Here is a 22,695-nt window from a genome sequence, read left to right as displayed (position 1 = left end):
CTAGGCAGACTGTGGGGACCCCCAACCAAACCCAGACGCTCAGCCCCCCTACCGCCCCCCTTTCCTTGACAATACAATAATGTAACTCTTACAACTGGATGGGTGAGGATCGGTCACAGCTTTATTAACTCTTTATACTCATTCCATTAGAAAGGCATTTTATTTCTAAAATAATTCAGTTTGTTGCAGCATGCCCTGCGTCTCCACACCGGCAAGTTGGCCAACAAGTGTAACTCTCCAACATGTCCTTTCTATTTCCAGGCCACGGAGGATCCTGCGTACTCGTATGCAGGACTCTGACCCCCATCCATCACTCTTAACACTTGTTCCACTCCGTCCTGGAGTCCTGACAGGAATATGAGTCAGGTGGAGTATGAGGCCTGCTTTATCTCCTTCCAGTTGTCGGTGTCATATCACTACACCGCCTCTGTCTCTTCTAAATTTTGCCATCCGAATATTTATTACCCGCCTTGTCCGTTCTATGGCCGTGATGTCTCGCGTACCTTGCCATACCGCTATCGGCACAATCTCTGACCAAACTATAGTTAGTTTTGTGAAAAATTCTCTGAAGCGCTGTGTCTAGTTTCATTATTGCCATTAGTTATGCGCTGTTATGATGACCTAGGTTGTTTCCCCCGGCCTGTATAACTAAGATGACCGGACATCTTGCCTCTCTCCCTACCTTGATTACATCCATTAGTACCTGTGGCCATAGCAGGCCTCTAATACCTCTCCAGTTGAAATATGTGTTATGAAACTCTAATTTCCTCCCGCCTGGGCGGACTTTCGCCCTTTTTTCTGCCCAATATATATACGAGTGGCCTATCACCCACACTATTGGCTTAGCGTCACCTGTAAAAGAAACAAACCACGTTAGGATAACAAGTCCGGTCTTATGTATCTCGCCAAACACGTGGATCGCCATCTCCCTATCCTCTGAACTTCCGTTTCTGACAGTCCTGCTCTTGCTGCTTCCGTGGCCGCGCCTATGCGGAATGAGTGTGTCCCGTAATCTTTGGGGTGGTTCCCTGCCGATGTTAGGCATTTATTAAATATAGCTTGGAACTGGTATCTTGATAATGGCGTTCCATCAATGTGTGATAGGAAGAAATTACTTTGTGATCTGATGGTTATATATGTTTTTACTATTGTTACCCGACTCAGTGTACCGCTTGTGGGTTGTAGAAGTACCCAAGTGCCCCTGCCCGCTGGAACCGTTTTCGATTTGCATATGCGTAGACGTATTGCATTATTGGCTATGACTACGTCCTGGTGTAATAAGCCTCCACTGGTGGTAATTTTGGATTGAGGGACTAATTCGCTTATGCATAGCGCCCCGAAGAAGGCGATCACAAATGCAGTAGACAGTAGTGCTGCTTCAAATTGTGAGTGTCATGTTAATGGTGTTAGGGATATGATGTGAGAAATCAGTTTTAGTGACACGGGACGGGACGTCTACACTCCTGACTTGGCTGACCCCTTTTCCACCCTTTTATGGATTGTCTGATGATGAATCTCTTTGTCACATCTCCCCAATTCAGTAGTTGGAAGTGAAATGCTACTCCGGTCAGACACCGCTGCGCTGACGCCCCTGATATGCCCCTCATCATTAGCTGGTGGAGAAATTCTATGGTGACTTGTAATCTGGCTTGTTCACATTGGTCAACCCGTCTGCCTGCTACTAGTCATGTCCACTCTTCCCATGCCTTACCGTATGCTTGGCACGTCGACGGGGCAACTGACGCTCTGATTAATGGCATCAACTATTCGCCACTAGATCCCATAGGGAGGGTGGGCAACTGTTGCCCAATGGGTGGGCGTTGGGGAGGAGCTCTGTGAAAATCTGCCAATTGAATTGTGATAAAGCGTTAGCAGCAGCGTTAGACCCCTCAGCATCGTGGCTAGCGCGGACCCATACATTGCGTTTTAGGCACAGGAACGCTAGCCGGCATAGTAGGCCTAGCACTGGGAGAGACGATGATGCGATCTTATTAATGCAGTGTGCTAGGCTGGTGTTTTTTGCCCCATATTTCTATTGCTACCACTATTGGGAAGAAAAATTATTTTCCGGGCTAGATGCAGCTAAAAATTATTATTAATTTCAAAGCTGGTGGAGCTTGGTATAGATGGCCTAATACAATGAGCACCACACACTGCTACTATGCCCAAAATTATTTTCCGGGCTAGATGCAGCTAAAAATTATTATTAATTTCAAAGCTGGTGGAGCTTAGTATAGATGGCCTAATAGAATGAGTACCACACACTGCTACAGGCCCAAAATTATTTTCTGGGCTAGATGCAGCTAAAAATTATCATTAATTTTAAAGCTGGTGGAGCTTGGTATAAATGGCCTAATACAATGAGTAACACACACTGCTATGCCCAAAAGGTTTTACTTGGCTAGGGGCAGTAAAAAAATTGTATTACTACCTCTTGTGGTAGGTCGTTCCACAGTCTGACTGCTCTAACTGTAAAGAACCCTTTTAAACAACAATATCCACAATGGCGCTCCTGGCTATCCTCCCGTTCTAGCTGCAGGTAATCCAACTAATCCACTCGTCGCAGGTGAAGCTAAAATGAATAAAAACCAGTGAACCTGCGCTCAAATGGAGGTAGATAGGTTAGCTACATAGATTCCCGTATAGGGATAGTTGATTAATAAACACCAAAAAGTGATATTCCATTGCGGTGGTAATGTAAATAACGTCCAATGATGGCCTTGTGCTGCCTTCTCGTATACTTGCTCGTTGAGACCATATATTTGTTAGATTTATTAGGGGTTGTAACTCACCTTTTAAGGTTTCAATTCACATGTATGTTGTGATTATGAACGTACTAATGATCTAATTATGGTGCTGGGTAATTTAATTATATGCACCGGGTGCTGCTCCTTGTTTGCTATCAGCCCCCACTATAGTGCAGTCATAATACAACCAAAATAATTATAACAGGAATATAACACGTAGCAGCACCTTTACAAAGTGCTGTGTGCACCAAATCTACAAGTAGACTACAAATACAATGAAGCCATTAAGATTCTATCAGACACATCTTATTACAAAGCTGTTACACCACAATCAGCCTTGATGCCGTATCTAAATATAAATCTCATTGATTCTGCCACTTCTAAAGGAATTTTGAATAACCAAGAGAAAAAAATTCCTATCTATTGACAACCCTTCCAACCCATTTTTTTATCACCCAAAATCCATAAGAAAAAAGATCCCCCAGGTCACCTCATATCTGGAATAAGATTTTTGATATGTAACCCAGCGGCTTAGAAAGATAAAATCATGCAAATCCATGTGCAAAACCTGACTAGTTTTCTTAGAGACTCCACACAACTAATAGAATTCACCAAGAATAGCTCTTGGAATGATTCATGTGTTTATAATTTTGGACATTTCTTCCCTTTACTCCAACATTCCCCACGACCTGGGACTCATTTGTTTTAACCATTTTTTTATTAATGATGAGAGGATTTCCACACTACAAAAAAAGTTCATTTTTATGGGGCTTTCTTTTATCCGTAAAAAAATTATTTTACTTTCCTAGAAAAACATATAATCAGATTCATGGTACAGCAATGGGCTCGAAAGTAGCTTTTATGCTAATTTATTTATGGGGATTTTTGAGAATATTTCTATTTATGATACTAATTTTAATAATATTTTCTATAAACGGTACATCAATGACCCGTTCATCATCTGGGATAACTCTAGGACTGATGTACATAACTTTATTACCTGGATCAATTCCAGCAGTTGGGGTCTAAAATGGCAAATGGTTCCTAGAGGCGCTCCCGTTGGAGGGCGAGTTCCCAAATCACTGGTAAAACTTCAGATGTTTTGTGCGATCAGGGGTTGAGTGAAACACAATAGGTTAAAACTTGTGGATTTATTTGGAGTAAATCATAAAAATCACTCATGTATGATTTCTCACGCTAGTGATATCTGATGACCGGGGGAATTATTTTTCCCACCATAGCCTCCATTATATCTCACCGCCTCTACATGAGCATCTCTCTGCTGTTAATCATCCTCTAGTAGCCGGGGTTCCTGTACTCCACTGACTTGTCCGTGCCATCAATTGTCATTTTACAAATAGATTTATACTGAACTAATGGTACAGATCATACAGCTAGGAGTGTTACCACATGCTTTTGTGTGTGAATATCCTAGTTCTTCGCTTCTCCATAGACTATATTTATTTATACTATGATTATAGGCGCGTTCTCTCCAGTTTTTCATGTGTATTCATATATACCTAATTTATAACTATAATTATCATGCTCATTATATAAATACATTTCTATATGTTCTTTATTGTTTTTTGTACGAATAGAAATTCCAAACACTTGCGTGGCTTCACATGACCATTCATATACCTCTTCATTGTCAAAGAACCCTCCAAGACAAGTTCAATTCCATTTATTTTATTTTTATTATATATTTCTTTCTTCACTTCATTAGTTGTTTGTCTCATATTTACTACCATCTGTAACAATGTGTTTTGTCATCATTTTTGCAATATTATATAAACATGTAACTGGCAACTCTTGACCTGCAGGATAAATGTGACGTCGTGGTCATATGATCTTGTTGGCCCCATTTTTAGCGCCTTTATTTGACGTCTTGTCTATATATTCCTGCTTCTGCTGATTGTGACTATATTGTGTTTTGTCCTGATGAAGAAGTTGTAAAACGTTGAAACGCGTTGACAAATAAACCGCTTACATTGGATTCTACATCTCTTCACTCTTCTTCAAAGGCAGAGCAGATTAACCCCTTTGTTTCCAGTTTTTATCTTCTGAATCTCCTCGTGGGTCTGCTGCAGCCTTTATCTCTATCAGTGGTTGTGTGCACACAACAAACCAGGTGAGCACCACTGCGCATGTTCTCTCTACAATTCTAACCCAGATAAGACCCTATTTGCGCTTTTTATCTTTTCCAGGTTTCTTCACTTCTCTATATTGGTCCCATATTTAAATCCATTTATCTCAGACATTTTACTAATTACTGCCACAAGACGTTCAATTGCTATTGCAAACAATAAGGGAGACAGGGGGCCCCTTGTCTTGTACCTCTGTGCAACAAGAATTGATTAGATATAGAGCCATTCGCTCTTATTTTGGCCTTTGGCACAGAATAAAGCAATTGCACACATTATATAAATTTGTCACCAAAGCCCATCTGCCACAACGTAGCCCACAAACATATGTTCCTCTGATGGTCAGCATGGCGCCCCCTAGTGATAGCATTACTGGTATGTATGTCCGTCCTTCTAGCCCTCTCTAGAGGCCGAGCATGCGCGGTTCCCTCCCCCATGCAGGTTGGATCCCTCCGCCCGTCAGCCTGCCGGATCTCATCCAGTTGACTAACAGCCGCTGTGAAGTCCCTGCTCCTCTGCTGTCCTCACTCCGTCAGGTGTTTTCTATTGATGGCGGCTGCGGGAAAACAGCTGAGTGTTGGCTCTAATCCTGATAATACATGGAGGAACGCACAGACCTCAGACATTGTCCTCCCACAGACATACAGGACAGGTCACCAGCAATTCTGGCTCCAGCATAGGGATGTCTCAGCACTTCCCAGCAGTCAATGAGTGACGTGAATATTCATAAGCCACATGTAAAGCCAGGGCTGGGCAAAGTGCAGAATGTGAACACAGGCAGAGGACAACACCTCTCTCAGGGACACAGTAACAATAAGAAACAACTTTATATCTATGTCCCCTAAACAGTCTCATCCAGTAATAGTGACCGCAGACACAGGATTACAATATCTGTGAGTGCAATACAGAGGACCAGTATACGAGGAGTCCTACACTGCCATTTATGATGAAGGAATCCATATCACCTTATAATCAATCATATGTGGCCTGCAGGGGTAGTGCTGTTGCTTCAAAAGCATCCAGGAACTGGAGGGGTTAACACAGTCACAGACAGGGAGTGGTTAGCAGAGCCCCAGGGGGATTGTGGGGAACTTGTTTACTATTCTGGCTGCAGCTTAAAGGAGAAGTGGTGTGTGTGATCTGTATCTCACAAAAGTGCAGGAAAGACAACAGGATTCAAGTCCAGGGTGAAGCTCAACACAGGTCAGATACCCTGCACTGTTAGTTCAGGAAGTCTATCATCATGCAGGAAGATAATGACTGGAAGGAATTGTGTCACAGAGATCATCTTCCTCATCAAACCCTCCTCCCCTCCATCTCCATGCAGGATGAAGAACGCTGTGTACAATTGAGTCCTCGTGAAGGAAAAACCTGTGGTTGTGTATCCATTAAAACTGTGCTGTACTGTGCTACCGGATAATAGACTGTGTACTGCTGTGCTGCAAAGGAGACTGTACTGTTATTACTGGAGCCTGTTGCTTAAAGAGACATTTATATTGCACTGGCCATGCCTCATTAAATGTTACTGTTCTACCGTTTATGAGGACTCTTGTCAAATGTGTCTGGTCAGCAATTGAATCTGTCCTGTGCCTGAGAGAAGCTGCAGCCTATGGTCGCCCGGAATAACTGTTCCCCCAGAATTCCAGCGAATTCATGTAACCGGTCTCGCCCCTATCTGAACTTAGGCGGAGTGCGTGTAACACATATGATTAAAATATCTGTGAGTGCAATACAGAGGACCAGTATACAAGGAGTCCTACACTGCTATTTATGATGAAGGAATCCATATCACCTGATAATCATATAGTGAGTTTTACTCCAATAACATTTACTGTCATTTGCCTGTGGATGAAGAAAGCAATAATTCTGAAGACACTTCCTCAGATCCTGATAAAAAAAAATAAAGGATGAAATCCTTATATTTGTATCAAAAAGTCCCGATGAATACACCGATGTCTCATCTTGCGCAAAAGACGTACGAGATAACCAGACAGTAGAGGACGTGTAAGTATGTATACTTTATTCTTTATTATTCTTTATTCGTTCCCCTGTTCCCTTTCCTCTATTTTCTTCAGGCTGTTAGTATAGTATATAGATCCTTTTGTGTGTAATGTATATCCTCCCCTTCTAAAAAAACTCAATAAAAATAATTTGATAGAGAAGAGAAAGAACTTACTGATGGCTTTATTAATTCATCTCCTTCTCGCCTCCCACTGGTCGGCCTCCCCCACCTCTTCCATTGCCAATTTCTCCTCCCATGTCTCTTGCTGTCCACCTTACTTGACACTGCTTTCCCCCTCGGCTAGCTGAGTCAGTGGAGCAGTCAGTAAGTGCTCTACCTTCTCAAGTATTTTACAGGCACAACTAAGAAGGGAATAGGTTTTTCTTCTTGGTCAGCTGAGGCAGTAAATGCTTTTCATCCTCTCAAACAGCTTTCTCTAGGGCTCCTGTTCTGAGCCAACCTGAGGTCAATCTGCTTTTCTTTGTCGTGGTAGAAGCTTCTGCTATTAGTATGTGAGCTGTTCTTTCACAGAAAAAAATAGGGTATCTACATCCTTGTGCTTTTCTTTCCCAGAAGTTCACTCAAGCAGAGTCTATTCATGATATAGGTGACCGAGAGCTTCTGGCAGTTAAAAGAGCCTTTGAGGAATGGAGAAATTGGTTGGAGTGGGCAAGACATGAGGTGGGCAAGACATGAGGTTCTTATGATCGGTAGAGACAGATCTGTCTCTACCGATCATAAGAACCTGTTGTATAGTGACGCTGCTAAGTGCTTAAGCACCAGACAGGCTTGGTGGGACCATGTTGCCTGGTTTGATTTTGCCATTACTTATCTCCCCAAATCCAAGAATGTCAAGGCTGACTCTTTGTCCCTTAGTCTAGTCGCAGAGTTGATGGACGAAAATCCAGTCAAGATTCTTATTGAGGGGGTGGTGTTTAGTGCTTTGGGGGTAGATATCAGGCAGCGCATTAAGTGTGCCGGAAGGTTTACCTATAAATAAACTTTATGTTCCACCTTCTTTAAGTGTAGATCTTCTTAATGAAATACACGATTCCATTTTAGCTAAGTACTCGGTCTCTTCTGCCATTTGGAGATCTCTTTCTAGGTCCTTTTGGTAAATAAAAATGGATAAACTGGAAAGACAAGAAATACAAGATAGGGTCTTATCTTGTCAGAAAAGGGTGTAGGGAGTTAAGAAATCCGCTCACCTGATGGGGTTGTGACAGTCACAATCCCTGTGTGAAGCATGTGAAGGCTGCTGCAGGATCACCAATGGGGTTTGATGCAATAGAATATGGAATCTGTTGATTCAAAAAACACGCTGCCAAGTATCCAAAGTGTGATCATAGACACAGATGTGGTATGATTGCAGTTTATTGCGTCAACGCGTTTCAAGGTCTACAAACCTCTTCATCAGGACAAAACCACAGTAAGGATTACAATTCAAAAGTACTGGAATATATGGACAATACATTTAAAAGAAAGGCGAGCAGTAACGGACCCCTGAGATCATATGATGCTACGTCACAGTGACAAGTGCACAACATAAAAAAGTGTGTGTATTCTTTAAAAGACCAGGAAAAAACACAAGGATAGTTGGTATATAGTAGTTTTTATAGTAGTTTTTCTTTATCTAGTCCTACAGTGCCTCGCAGAGAAATAATTTCATTACCTTCTCTCCCCCTTTTTTTCTGCTTTCAAAATATTTTCATTTGACTCGTACTTGGCATATCTACCCCACATCCACATCTATAACTTTGCTAGTCACATACACACCCATCACAGGCAGAGCTAGACTCTGCAGATTTCCCTCTTCTCCAGTCTCAATCCAAGGTCCCCAACAGCCTCGAATACAGTATGGTCACCATAGACCCAGTATTATATCCCCCACAGCCTCCCTATGCAGTTTGGTCACCTCAGCCTCCTATACAGTGGAATAATAAAATTAACAACCTCATCCACAACTACCACAAAAGACTTCAAGCTGTCATTGATGTTAGAGGGGGCAATACACGGTATTAAGAACTGGGGTATGTGAACTTTTGATCAGGGGTTATTTGGATGTTTTTGGTTTTGTCATTAAGATTTAAAAAGAGAAAACACAGTAGTTTGACAATAAATGGCTTCACCCAACCAAATTTTTTTTTGTTATCATTCATATTCTCTGAAACAAGGCAAAGAAAGCAAAAATTCTGACGGGGTATGTAAACTTTTGAGCACAACTGTATATACTGGACTCTAGTTAGCAGTCATTGCTAGAGAGAGCCTCATGCTGCATGGTTAGGAGTTTGGTGGTTTGTTGTTGTTTGAGGAGGCGTTTGGTGGATTTAACTAAGACAGTTGCATGGTTTTGGTTGTGTATTAATCCTCTCTTTCTCCTACTTTGGTTTTTCCCATCCTCCACTCACCACTGTTATCCTCTGTTGTTTGTGTGCATATATTTGTATGATTGGTATTTTCCTTTATCCCTGTTTGCATTACCTTGTTACTCTGGTTGGTGTATTGCCTTACACTATTACTCCTCTCTTCCCTCGGTGGAGGAAGAGAACAGGCAGATTGAGGAGTTCAGACAAGGTATGTGGTCCCGGCATTTTCACCTCAGAAGTAATTCGAGGAACATGGGCAAGCTAGGACGTCCCTAGTGTTAGGGACAGGGAAGGAGCCCCTGGTCCTGGGATACCCGACAACAGAGTCATGACATTAGCTCTGGCTGAAACTGTTTTCTGATCCATCATGGATCCTATCACAGCTCTCACAGGGCAACTGCAGCAACTTAGCCTAGAGGTTGCAGATCTATGCACTGTCATGTTGCAGCTCCCTAACACGTCAGGTCCTGGGACCATGACTCCCAGGCAACCTCCTGTGGAGCCCAAGATTGCTTTGCCTGACAGCTTCTTTGGGGGGCGTGACATGTTTGTTTTCTTCAGGGAGGCCTGTAAGCTGTACTTCAGGTTATGTCCTATCTCCTCAGGAACCGAGGAGCAATGGGTGGGGATACTAATCTCGCTCCTTCAGGGTGACCCCCAAGTATGGGCATTTTCTCTCCCGCCAGACTCCCAATTGCTCCGGACGGTGGAGGAATTTCTTTTAGTCCTGGGTCATATATACAACGACCCTGACCGCATCTCCCTGGCTGAGTCCATGCTATGTCAGCTTCAGCAGGGAGATCGGCCAGCGGAGGTGTATTGCTCTGAGTTTTGGAGGTGATACACTGACACTAAGAGGAATGACCCCGCACGACGTAGCCAGTTTTGTCAAAGGCTATCGGTATGCCCTTGTCGTATAGGAGACTCCAGTTTCTCTTGAAGCAGCCATGTCTCTGGCTATCCGGGTGGATCACAGTCTTCGCCAGAGACATAAAGAAACACCCCAATATGCGAGAGGTCCAGCGCCAAGGGAACCCTGGTCTGAGTCATCTGAGGAGCCTATGCAGTTGGGTGTGGTGACTCGTTCTGTGTATCAAACTCGAGTTCAGAGTAAAGGGGGAGTATGGAATCCATCTGGACAAAAATAAGGTGATCATTTCGGCCTTTCTGGACAGTGGGGCGGGTTTAATTTGATAAACGTTAGGTTCGTCCAGGTCCGGGGCCTCAAACCATATACACTGTCCAGACACATACCCATAATCAGCATCAACTCTGCATCCTTGAGCCAGGGGTGTTTTACTCAAGTCATCCGAGAGTTACATCTACAGGTAGGCCATACACTCAGAATGTATTGAGTTTTATGTGCTAGAGGGTCTGCCCTCTCTTGTGGTTCTGAGACTACCTTTGCTCACACTGCACAACCCTGTGGTAGATTGGCAGACTCAGGAGGTAGCAAATTGGATCAAGTATTGTCAAGGACACTGGGCACCTGGCTGGCTAGTGTGGATACCCAGTCTGTGCCTAAATACCTGTCTGACTTTGAGGATGTGTTCTCGGAGCAGGGGTGTCAAAATCTCCCTTCCCATCAACCTTATGACTGTGCCATTAATCTTGTTTCTGGGGCCAAGCTGCCTAAGAGCAGACTTTGTAAAATCTCTGGTCCATAGAAGCGGGCCATGAAGGACTATATCACGGAAAGTTAAAAAAAAGGGTCATATCACACCATCGTCATCCCCCATTGCTGAAGGGTTTTTCTTTGTAAAGAAAGACGGGGGGTTACGCCCCTACCTAGATTTCCGCAAGCTAAATCCAATCACGGTCTGGGAACCGTATCTGATCCCTCTCACCCCGGACTTATTTAATCAGATCGTGGCAGCAAAATGGTTTTCTAAACTGGTTCTCAGGGGGGCATATAATCTCATTCGTATTAAAGAGGGGGATGAGTGAAAAACAGCTTTCAATATGCCTGAGGGACACTATGAGAACCTTTGTCATGCTATTTGGGTTGAGTGATGCTCCCGCTGTCTTTCAGCATTTTGTAAATGTCATGTTTAGTCACCCGGCAGGTATATTTGTTGTGATCTATCTTGATTACATTAATTTTTGCGCCTGACCTTGAGTCATATCAGGTACATGTCAGGTAGGTCTTACAGATACTCAGAGTCAATAAAGTATTTGTTAAACCAGAGAAGTGTATGTTCTCTTGAGGAGATCCCTTTTATAGGCTAGATTTTATCATCCACCGGTTTTCACATGGATCCAGCAAAAGTCTGGGCAGAACAGGATTGGGATTGTCCTGAGGATTTAAAGGCGTTACAAAGGTATTTGGGTTTCGCCAACTACTACCGCAAGTTCATAAAAACTTTTCGGTAGTGGCCAAACCTCTGGCGGATATGACCAGAAAATGGACTGACTTTTCTAAATGGTACAGTCCGGCCAGGGAGGCATTCAATACCTTAAGGAGTGTTTTGTATTTGTGCCGATTCTCATGCAGCCTGACGTCACTCAGCCATTCATTGCTGAAGTTGACATGTCAGAAGTGTGTGTGGGGGCTGTTTTGTCGCAGGGTGCATCTCCTAGTAAATGGCATCCATGTGCATACTTTTCTAAAAAACTGTCACTCGCTGAGAGAAATTATGACATTGGTAACAGGGAACTCTTGGCAACCAAGTGGGCTTTTGGAGAGTGGCATCATTTTCTGGAGGGGGCAGATCATCCGATTATGGTAATCACGGACCATAAGAATCTGGTATATCTAGAGTCTACGAAACGTCTAACGCCTAGATAGGTGGGATGGCCGTTATTCTTCACCAGATTTAACTTTTTCGTTACATATAGGCCAGGGAACAAGAACATTAAGGTGGATGCCTTTTCCAGCGGTGGAGATAATTGTGAACCGGTTTCTATACTGCAAAATGGGGTGGTTATTGCATCTATATGCTCCGATCTTGAGAAGGAGGTTGTTGAGGCTCAGGGGGACGCACCTGCTGCCTGTTTATTAGGTAAACTGTTTGTACATGTGAATCTCCATCTTAGAGTTCTCAGTGAACATCATGATTGGGTCTTGGACAGACATCCCTGTTATAAAGACACTACAGATCTCCTTACTCTGCGTTTTTGGTGGTCAGGAGTTCATCAGGATGTTCACGAGTATGTAGCCGCCTGCAGTGTCTGAGCATGTTCTAAGATCTCTCATACTTGTTCATCTTGGTCTCTCCATTGGCGATTCCCAGTAGACTGTGGATTCATTTATCGTTCGATTTTATCACTAATCTACCCGTGTCGGTAGGTAATACTGTAATTTTGGTGGTGGTGGACAGATTCAGTAAGATGTCACATTTCATTGTGCAACCCGCATTACCTAACACCAAGACTTTGATGCAGATTTTCATCAGAGAGATGGTAAAATTACATGGGAACCCTACTGATATTTTTTCTGATTGGGGGATGTAGTTTATTTCCAAATTTTGATGGGCATCTTGCAATCTTTTGAGGATCCATCTGTTGTTCTCTTCAGCAGTCTTCCGCAGTCTAAAGGGCAAACTGAAGATGTTAACCAGAATCTTGAGACTTATCTTAGGTGTTTTATGTCTGAGAATCAGGAGGATGGGGTTACTGACTTACCTCTTGCTGAATTTGTAGTGAATAATCATTGTCATGAATCCACTGGTAAGTCCCCATTTAACAGGAATACCTGAAGAACGTTTTTCATCTTCAATTACGTCTGTGTGGCAAAGGGTTCTTGATTGCTTGAGGAAGATGGGGTCCAAATATAAGAGTGTGGCTGATTGGAGACGTGTGGTGGGTCTGGACCTGTGTGATGACTTGGTGTGGTTGTCTTCAAGGAACATTAAGTTGAAGGTTCCATCTTAGAAACTGGGTCCCAGGTTCACTGGTTCTTATAAGATTGTGGCCGTCGTCAATCCCGTAGCATTCCACCTTGATTTGCCGCCCACCTTTAGGATCCATAATGTTCCATTAGTCTCTACCCAAAAAATACGTTGCGTCCTTTGTATCATCAGCGCTACTGCCATCTCTGGTCATTGTGGATGGAAATTTGGAATTCCAAATAGGTAAGATCGTTGATTCTTGCTTAGTTCATCTGTCACTTCAGTAACTGGTACACTGGAAGAGTTATGGTCCTGAGGAGAGGATGTGGGTACCAGCATCTGACGTCCATGCAGCCAGGTTGATCTGGTCTTTTTATGCGGTACACCCTGATAAACCCAGCTATGAGGTTCCAGAGGTCCCTCGTAGAAGGGGTTACTGTCATGGGTTTACTGCGACAGAGAGGAGCCAGAACACTGCAGAGTCTGATTCCTCCTAATCCTGCACTCATTAGAAGCCTTTCACCTTCATATTAAATGGTGCAGATTTCTTCTAACAGTACAGGAGTTAATCTGCTCAGTTGAGAGCTCCTTGATGCTTTCCTGCCTTAGTGTTCACAGCTATTCACTATTAGCCACTCCCCGTTCATATATATACTGGATTCTAGCTAGCAGTCATTACCAGAGCTAGCTGTTGTTTGAGAAGGCGTTTGTGGATTTAGCTAAGACTGTTGCATGGTTTTGGTTGTGTGTATAATCCTCTTCTTCTACTTTGGTTTTACCCCATTCCTCCACTCCCCAGTGTTATCCTCTGTTGTTTGTGTGCATATATTTGTATGATTGGTATTTCCTTTATCCCTGTTTGTATTACCGTGTTAGTCTGGTTGGTGTATTGCGATACACTACTACTCCTCTCTTCCCCGGGTGGGGGAAGGGAGCAGGTGGATTGAGGAGCTCAGACAAGGTACATCGCCCCAGCATCTTCACCTTCAGAAGTAATCCAGGGAACAGGGCCAGCTAGGGCACCCCTAGCGTTAGGGACAGGGAAGCTGTGACAGCAGAGCTGTGAGCAACAAGCATGCTGAGAGATTTCACCAAGATATTGCGGATATGGAGAAAAGATATCAATGAAAATGCTTGCAGATAATGATTGAACAATTGTAAGAGATGATTCAATGCAGGAGTACAAGAAGCAAGCAAAAAAGAGTTGTCCCTGAATGAGGACCAAATTTTGTATCGCAATTTCTGTAACTGTTTATATTTCGCAATAGTGTTTAGACAGGTTTTAGTTATTTGAACTGTTGTTAAGTTTCCTCTAAATAAATATCAGAAAATTGGCATAACAAAATATTTGCATCTTTATATTTGCAAAAATAATGTTTCAAAGTACTGAAACTTTTATGCATCAATTATATGTACACACAAAAAGCAAAGACACACCAAGAATAATTAACCTACCATTTCATGGAGGGGGTGACTGCTTAGTATTTGAATTGCACACAAAAAGGCTTGTATAGGGTGCTGTTCACACTAGGGGGAATTTTAATTCTTCTTGGTGTGGCTTTGCTTTTTGTGTTTAGAGTAGGGCTCGTAAGCATGAGAACCCTTGTCGCGGGTTCCGAGCTTACATATTTTGGCCAACATATCAACTAATATCTCATATATTATATATATGTATTTTTGCACTTTTTAATTCCAGGGTGCAGCCAGGCCCATCAGTTCCGGCATTGTAAACTGGGGTGTCTGTTCCCATGGGGTGCACTTGGATAATACTGGGCAGCCCGCCTAATCTAATAGTATGGGCTTAACTAGTAGACTGTAAGCCGGATACTGTGCACTACCCTAGTGTGAACAGCACCCTATACAAGCCATTTTGTGTGCAATTCTAATACTAAGCAGTCACCCCCTCCATGAAATGGTAGGTTGTGAGTGATTGTCTCATCAGTATTTTGCACCTGTGTAGCCGCCATCTTTATGTGGGTTTGCTGCACCCTGGTAGTGCATTTAGTTCTGAAGATCTGGGCAGGTCCCTGCTGCCCTTTTTTGCTGTGTTTTTTCATCAATTATATGTAGCAGTAAAAGGAAAACTCTGATATCACAGAAACAAGAGGCAACTAAAAATGTTATTGTGCAATTTGAATTCACATGGTCAAAATCATTAAAAATGGCTCATTTCATAAATGATCTGAAAGGTCCTTGAGGAAGTCTTCAGCTGCTCATTCAGGACATGCAGCCTCTGTGCAGGTTCCTGTAGTTTCTTCTCCTACTTTGCACCAATCAGTTAGATAAGTGGAGTGGAGGAGAGAGCAATTTTCTGATTGATCAGGAAGGACACTGTTTCAATGTTTTCCTCAGTAACAGGAAGCTGCCTAAAGTCTATAAGACACACTCACTTATTAGAAAGATTTTTTCTTGCTAATAAGTGTGTTTTTCCAAGTTAAACATTTCCCATATTAAGAAATAAAAAAGGCTTCTTCCTTGTGACTGCTCTGGTGACTAAGAAGAGATGATTTATTCGCAAAACATTTTCCATTAAAATGGCTTCTATCCTGTGTGAGTTCTCTGATGTGTAACAAGAGTTGATTTCTCGGTAAAACATTTCCCACATTCTGAACATAAATAAGGCTTCTTCCCTGTGTGGGTTCTCTGGTGTATAACAACATCTGCTTTCCGGATAAAACTTTTCCCACATTCTGTACATGAAAAAGGCTTCTCCCCTGTGTGAGTTCTCTGGTGTATAACAACATCTGATTTCCGGTTAAAACATTTCCCACATTCTGAACATAAATAAGGCTTCTTCCCTGTGTGGGTTCTCTGGTGTATAACAACATCTGCTTTCCGGTTAAAACATTTCCCACATTCTGTACATGAAAAAGGCTTCTCCCCTGTGTGAGTTCTCTGGTGTATAACAACATCTGATTTCACAATAAAACATTTTCCACATTCTTTACATGGAAACGGCTTCTCTCCTGTGTGAATTCTTTGGTGATTAACAAAATTTGATTTCTGTGTAAAACATTTTCCACATTCTGAACATGAAAAAGGCTTCATCCCTGTGTGAGTTCTCTGGTGTATAACAACATCTGATTTCCGGTTAAAACATTTTCCACATTCTGAACATGAAAAAGGCTTCTCCCCTGTGTGGGTTCTCTGGTGTATAACAACATCTGATTTCCGGTTAAAACATTTCCCACATTCTGAACATAAAAAAGGCTTCTTCCCTGTGTGGGTTCTCTGGTGTATAACAACATCTGATTTCCGGTTAAAACATTTCCCACATTCTGAACATGAAAAAGGCTTCTCCCCTGTATGGGTCTTTTGGTGTATAACAACATCTGATTTACGGTTAAAACATTTCCCACATTCTAAACATGAAAATGGCTTCACTCCTGTGTGAGTTCTTTGGTGATTAGCAAAATTTGATTTCTGTGTAAAACATTTTCCACATTCTGAACATGAAAAAGGCTTCTCCCCTGTGTGGGTTCTTTGATGTCTGATCAGACTTGATATCTGTGTAAAACATTTCCCACATTCTAAACATGAAAATGGCTTCTCCCCTGTGTGAATTCTCTGGTGACTAACAAGATGTGATTTCTGTGTAAAACATTTCCCACATTCTGAACATGATAAAGGCTTCTCCCCTGTGTGGGTTCTCTGGTGTATAACAACATCGGATTTATGATTAAAACATTGCCCACATTCTGAACATGAAAAAGGCTTCACCCCTGTGTGAGTTCTTTGGTGCTTAACAAAAATTGATTTCATTGTAAAACATTTTCCACATTCTGAACATGAAAAAGGCTTCTCCCCTGTGTGAGTTCTTTGGTGACTAACAAGATTTGATTTCTGGTTAAAACATTTCCCACATTCTGAACAGGAAAAAGGCTTCTCCCCTGTGTGAATTCTCTGATGTTTGATAACACTTGATTGCTCTGCAAAACATTTCCCACATTCTGAACATGAAAATGGCTTCTCCCCTGTGTGAGTTCTCTGATGTTTCATAAGACTCGATTTCTCTGTAAAACATTTCCCACAATCTGAACATGAAAATGGCTTCTCCCCTGTGTGAGTTCTTTGGTGACTAACAAGATTTGATTTCTGGTTAAAGCATTTCCCACACTTGGAACAAGAAAATATATTCTCTGCTGTGTGAATTTTTTGATGTTTAAGAAGAGACATTTTGAGAGGAAAACTATTTCCATATTCAGAATGTGAAAATGGCTTCTTTGCTTTAGGAGCAACTCGTTTTTTAATGCTTATTTTGGTACTTTGATTTTCCTTAATAGTCAGTAATGAATCAGAAGACAGGACCTGTTTCATAAGACTAGATGATAAATCTTTGCTGTGAAGGGATGATGGTAGATCTGGAGTAATGGAATTCACTTCAATTGTAGCCTGAGTGATCTCAAGATCATCTGATTTAAAAATTGAAGATGTCGGCTGTACCTCTGATCTCCTGGTACAGTCATCTGCCAAGAAGAAAATCAATTATTATTTTTGAATTAAATATCCTTGAATTTTATAGTTTTGAACATTTCTACTTAAACTGTCTGTAAAAATGGCAAGTTATGTAAAAATATTGAATTATTCACCAAGACAATGACAGTTCACAGTCTAATAGAAAACCTCATAGCGTGAACCAGTAAAGTGTGGTGTTCAACTGTTTGTTCATTCTGCCTCCCAAATATGGAATAAAAAGCCAAACAATGTTATGTACAGTGGGGAAAATAAGTATTTGATACTCTAGTGATTTTGCAATTTTTCCCATCTACAAAGAAGGGAGAGGACTGTAATTTTTATCGTCGGTACACTTCAACTGTGAGAGACAGAATCTAAAAATAAAAAACAGAAAATCGCATTGTATGATTTTAAAATAATTAATTTGTATTTCATTGTATGAAATAAGTATTTGATCACCTACCAACCAGCAAGAATTCTGGCTCTCACAGACATGTTAAGTTTTTCTTTAAGAAGCCCTCCTACTCTGCACTCATTACCTGTATTAATTGCACCTGTTAGAACTTGTTACCTGTATAAAAGACACCTTTCCACACACTCAATCAAAGACACTCCAACCTCCACCATGGCCAAGACTAAATAGCTGTCTAAAGAAACCAAGGACAAAATTGTAGATCTGCCCAAGGCTGGGATGGGCTACAGGACAATAGGCAAGCAGCTTGGCAAGAATGGAAAAACTATTGACACAATTATTAAGAAATGGAAGAAACACAAGATGACTTTGAATCTTCCTCAGTCTGGGGCTCCATGCAAGATCTCGCCTCGTGGGGTAAGAATGATTCTGAGACAGGTCAGGAATCAGCCCAGAACTACACGGGAGGTCCTGGACAATGACCTGAAGAGAGCTGGAACCACAGTCTAAAACATTACCGTGAGTAACACACTACGCTGTCATGGATTAAAATCCTGCAGGGCATTAAAGGTCCCCCTGCTCACACAAGCACATGTCCAGGCCCGTTTGAACTTCTCCAATGACCATCTGGGTGATCCAGAGGAGGCATGGGAGAAGGTCATGTGGTCAGATGAGGCCAAAATAGAACTTTTTGGTATCAACTCCGCTCGCCGTGTTTGGAGGAAGAATAAGGATGAGTAGAAACCCAAGAACACCATCCCAAACATGACGACTGTACCGTATTGAAGGGAGGATGGATGGGGTCACGTATCGCAAGATTTTGGCCAACAACCTTCTTCCCTCAGTAAGAGCATTGAACATGGGTCGTGGCTGGGTCTTCCAGCATGACAATGACTCGAAACACCCAGCCAGGCCAACTAAGAAGTGGTTCCATAAGAAGCATTTCAATGTCCCGAAGTGGCCTAGCCAGTCTCCAGACCTGAACCCAATAGAAAATCTTTGCAATGAGCTGAAACTCCATGTTGCCCAGCGACAGCCCCAAAACCTCAAAGATTTGGAAAAGATTTGTATGGGGGAGTGGGCCAAGATCCCTCCTGCAGTGTGTGCAAAGCTGGCCAAGAACTACAGGAAACGTCTGACCTCTGTAATTTCAAACAAAGGTTTCTGTACCAAATATTAAGTAAAAATTCATGCAATGTGATTTTCTGGATTTTTTTTTAGATTATGTCTCTCACAGGTGAAGTGTACCTACGATAAAAATTACAGATTTCTCCATTCTTTGTAGGTGGGAAAACTTGAAAAATCAGCAGTGTATCAAATATTATTTCCACCATTGTAGGTGAAAAGAATATCAATAAAAACTGCTACTCATCTCACAAAAAACAAGTCCCCAACTCAGGTCCATCATCTGTCAGTGTAATAACAGAGGTTTCCACATTATTAGTGGTTCAAAGGTTCTAGAAAAGCAACATGGCTTCCATAAAAAAATCCAGCAATATCCGCTCTCTCCAGAAGTCATATCTCTTCCTCTCTTCTGAGCCTTGCAGTGTGTCCAAACCACATTTATCATCCATGTACTTGGCATTACTATAGTGAGAAGAACCCACTTAATTTATGGTATGTAAGTGCCCAGATTGTGATCCAGGAGACAATGTGTTGGGTAATAAAATGGAATATTTGCAATTTTCACTCTCCAACATCCACAGTGCAGAAAGTGCCTGTCGAATCAAACTATGGATATGGAAACTAACAGTGCAATAGTTACTTTGTGTCCTTCTCCTATTGGGGAGAATCCAGCAAACACTGGTGGAGCTAGTAATTCTATCTTACCAGTGGTGAATAAGGATAGTGGTGTTTCCAATGATACAGAGCAATCATCACTAATTCATTTTGGGTTAAATGAATTAATTGGTGCAACCTCAACGCAGAGTGTTAGTTCATTGGATTTTTCTATTTTAACTATCCATCCTGATTCCCAAAATTCCTTACCAATAATATCTCAGTCATTAAGTGTAGGGCATACATCATTAGAGGAAGGTTCCACTGATAAATCAGTGAAGCTACCACCTCCACAAAATATAACTTCTTCAATAGAATTGACATCACCAGCTGTAATATTAACTAATGAAACTGCACCGCCTCTCAATGGTAAAAAAACACACCGCTCCTTTATGATACAAAAATCCCACCGTTTTTTCAGCCGGCCCAAGTTCGCCAACCAAAAAGAAAAAGAAATATCGGGGATGTAGGGGGCGAGGTAGAGCCATCCCAAAAAATAGCAGCCCTGTAGGATTTGCTAATTAAAAAGACAAAGCCATTAGGGTAAATATTGAGGAAAGCGAAAAAGATGAGAAACAGAAAATGGTAGGCATTTTTACCCTGTCTGACCACACCTTGTCTGAGGCTGAGATCTCACGATTGAGTAGAGGACTCTCTTTTTGACCTGTTTCAAGTTTGAATGTTTTCAATTTATATGTAGATTTGAATGAGTACTTTAGGAAATTGACGTTAAAACATCATTTTATTATTGAAGAAAAACGTAAATCAATAAACGTCAGTATACCCCTTGCTAATAATGGAGTCGAAAATCATGTGCCCGCTATGGGTTTCCACCATGTTCCACTAGGTGGTAAATCTCATTTTTATCCTACTCACCATAAGGGAACTCATCTCGAGACTTTTCAGCAACTGATTTTAAAAGACATTCGCACTTTTACTCATATTAAAAAGAGGGATAACCTGACGGCTCCAGAAAGACAAGCCATCTCTAGTTTACGGAAGAATAAAGGAATAATTATTAAGGAAGCTGATAAGGCGGTGGTATTGTGGTGATGAATCGGGGTTGGTACACTGGAGAAGGTTTGCGGATACTGGGCGATACTGATTATTATAATAAATTAGATTGTGATAATTCTGTCACCATCTTTATGGAATATAAAAACTTAACTAAGGGGGCCCTTAGGGAGGGGATCTTGGATGTGAGAGAGAAAAAATTTTTGGATATACAATTTTTTCAGACCCCTTATTTTTATTTCCGACCCAAGATCCATAAAAGTACTACCAATCCCCCTGGTCGCCCCATCATTTCGGGGATAAAATCTATAACAGCTAATTTATCACATTATGTCGATTTGTTTTTACAAAATATGTGATTAGGCTTGAATCTTATTTAAAAGATTCTTCACATTTTATTAGCTTGATGAGGGATTTACCTCCCTAGGAGGAGTGCGGCATGGTGGCTCAGTGGTTAGCACTGCAGCCTTGCAGCGCTGGGGTCCTGGGCTAAAATCCCACCGAGGATAACATCTGCGAGGAGTTTGTATGTTCTCCCGTGCTTGTATGGGATTCCTCCGGGTTCTCCAGTTTCCTCCCACACTCCAAAGACATACTGATAGAGAATGTAGATTGTGAGCCCCAATGGGGACAGTGCCAATAATGTCTGTAAATTGTCTGAATTGTAAAGCGCTGCAGAATATGTTGGCGCTAAATAAATAAAAAGATTATTATTATTATGTTTTTTGTACCTTAGATGTGAGTTCCTTATACTCCAACATTACACATATTTTGGGTTTAGAGGCTATTGATCATTATTTGTGTTCAGATACCTCTATATTTTTGGAACAGAAAAGGTTCTTATTAGAAAGTAATGAGTTTATCTTAAACAATAAAAAAATTTATTTGAAGAGACCACATATAAACAGATGAGAGGTTGTGCGATGGGGACGAGACTCGCCCCTAGCTATGCTAATTTATTTATGGGGAGGTTTGAGTCCGTTTTCATCGTACAGTCCCATCTATATACTAGACATAGATGAGAGGTTGTGCGATGGGGACGAGATTCGCCCCTAGCTATGCTAATTTATTTATGGGGAGGTTTGAGTCTGTCTTCATCGTACAGTCCCATCTATATACTAGACATATATGTCTCTATAGGAGATTTATAGATGATATTTTCTTTGTCAGGACTGGTACCCATGAGGAAGCATCTATATTTGTATCTGAATTAAATAATAAAACCTGGGGTCTTAGTTTTTCATCTAATATATCCAGTTTACGTATTCAATTCCTTGACCTCCTGATTAAAAAAAAACCCAGAAGGAAAGATAATCACCTCCACGCATTTCAAAGAGGTGGATGTGAATAGTTACCTAGCATATGATAGCAGCCATCTTCCAGTCTGGGTGCGTAATATTCCCTATGGACAGTATTGGAGAATTAGGAAAAATTGTAGTAGAGATGTGGATTTTATTAATGAATCTAGGATTTTAAAGATGAGATTCAGGGAAAAGGGATATCCTGACAAATTATTAAGTGATGCATATAAGAAAGCCAAATGTTTATCCCAAGAAAAATGCTTGGAAATGATAAACAATAAGGGGAATCTGGCCGGACCTACCAATGTGGTAAAAAATGAGACTATTAAACCATTGAGTGCTGAGTATAGTCTCATTACAACATTTAGCCAATCTAGAGTTACTCTTAATAACCTATTGAAGACGTATTGGTTCATTTTATCCGGTGATCCCATTTTGGGCAAGCAACTGCCGGCCAAACCAAGGATTATATATAGGAGGTGTCAGAATCTGAAAAATGTGTTAGCGCCTAGCTCCACATCACTGACTAAGAGTTATATAAAGTATAAAAATATAAACCAAGGAAGGGGGGATGGGTCCTTTACATGTAGAACATCAAAATGTCTCTGTTGTGGGATCATTAATAATGGAACAAAAACTTTTAGC

General features: G+C 41.5%; 2 protein-coding genes across 2 annotated transcripts in view; one reads left to right on the top strand and one right to left on the bottom strand.

Moving 5' to 3' along the window:
- The window catches only part of LOC141194421 (uncharacterized), a 45,662-nt gene extending 32,544 nt beyond the window's left edge, over nt 1–13,118 (top strand). The window contains exons 6-8 of the mRNA XM_073662335.1: nt 7,956–8,007; nt 12,777–12,928; nt 13,105–13,118. Coding sequence (XP_073518436.1) covers nt 7,956–8,007; nt 12,777–12,928; nt 13,105–13,118 — 218 coding nt within the window. The remainder of the gene's footprint in view (nt 1–7,955; nt 8,008–12,776; nt 12,929–13,104) is intronic.
- Nucleotides 13,119–15,220: 2,102 nt separating this feature from the next.
- Nucleotides 15,221–20,626, bottom strand: LOC141194420 (uncharacterized). Its single transcript, XM_073662334.1, has 4 exons — nt 20,612–20,626; nt 20,335–20,448; nt 20,135–20,252; nt 15,221–17,555 (listed from the first exon to the last, which is right to left on the bottom strand). The coding sequence occupies exons 1-4, from the start codon at nt 20,624–20,626 to the stop codon at nt 15,631–15,633; spliced, it is 2,172 nt and encodes a 723-aa protein (XP_073518435.1). The 3' UTR covers nt 15,221–15,630.
- Nucleotides 20,627–22,695: the final 2,069 nt, after the last annotated feature.

The sequence above is a fragment of the Phyllobates terribilis genome, unplaced genomic scaffold (assembly GCF_046119375.1).
Source record: "Phyllobates terribilis strain yellow unplaced genomic scaffold, ASM4611937v1 Scaffold_71__1_contigs__length_7168151, whole genome shotgun sequence".
In the NCBI taxonomy this organism is placed as follows: Eukaryota; Metazoa; Chordata; class Amphibia; order Anura; family Dendrobatidae; genus Phyllobates; species Phyllobates terribilis.
This window is presented reverse-complemented; position numbering and strand designations above follow the sequence as displayed.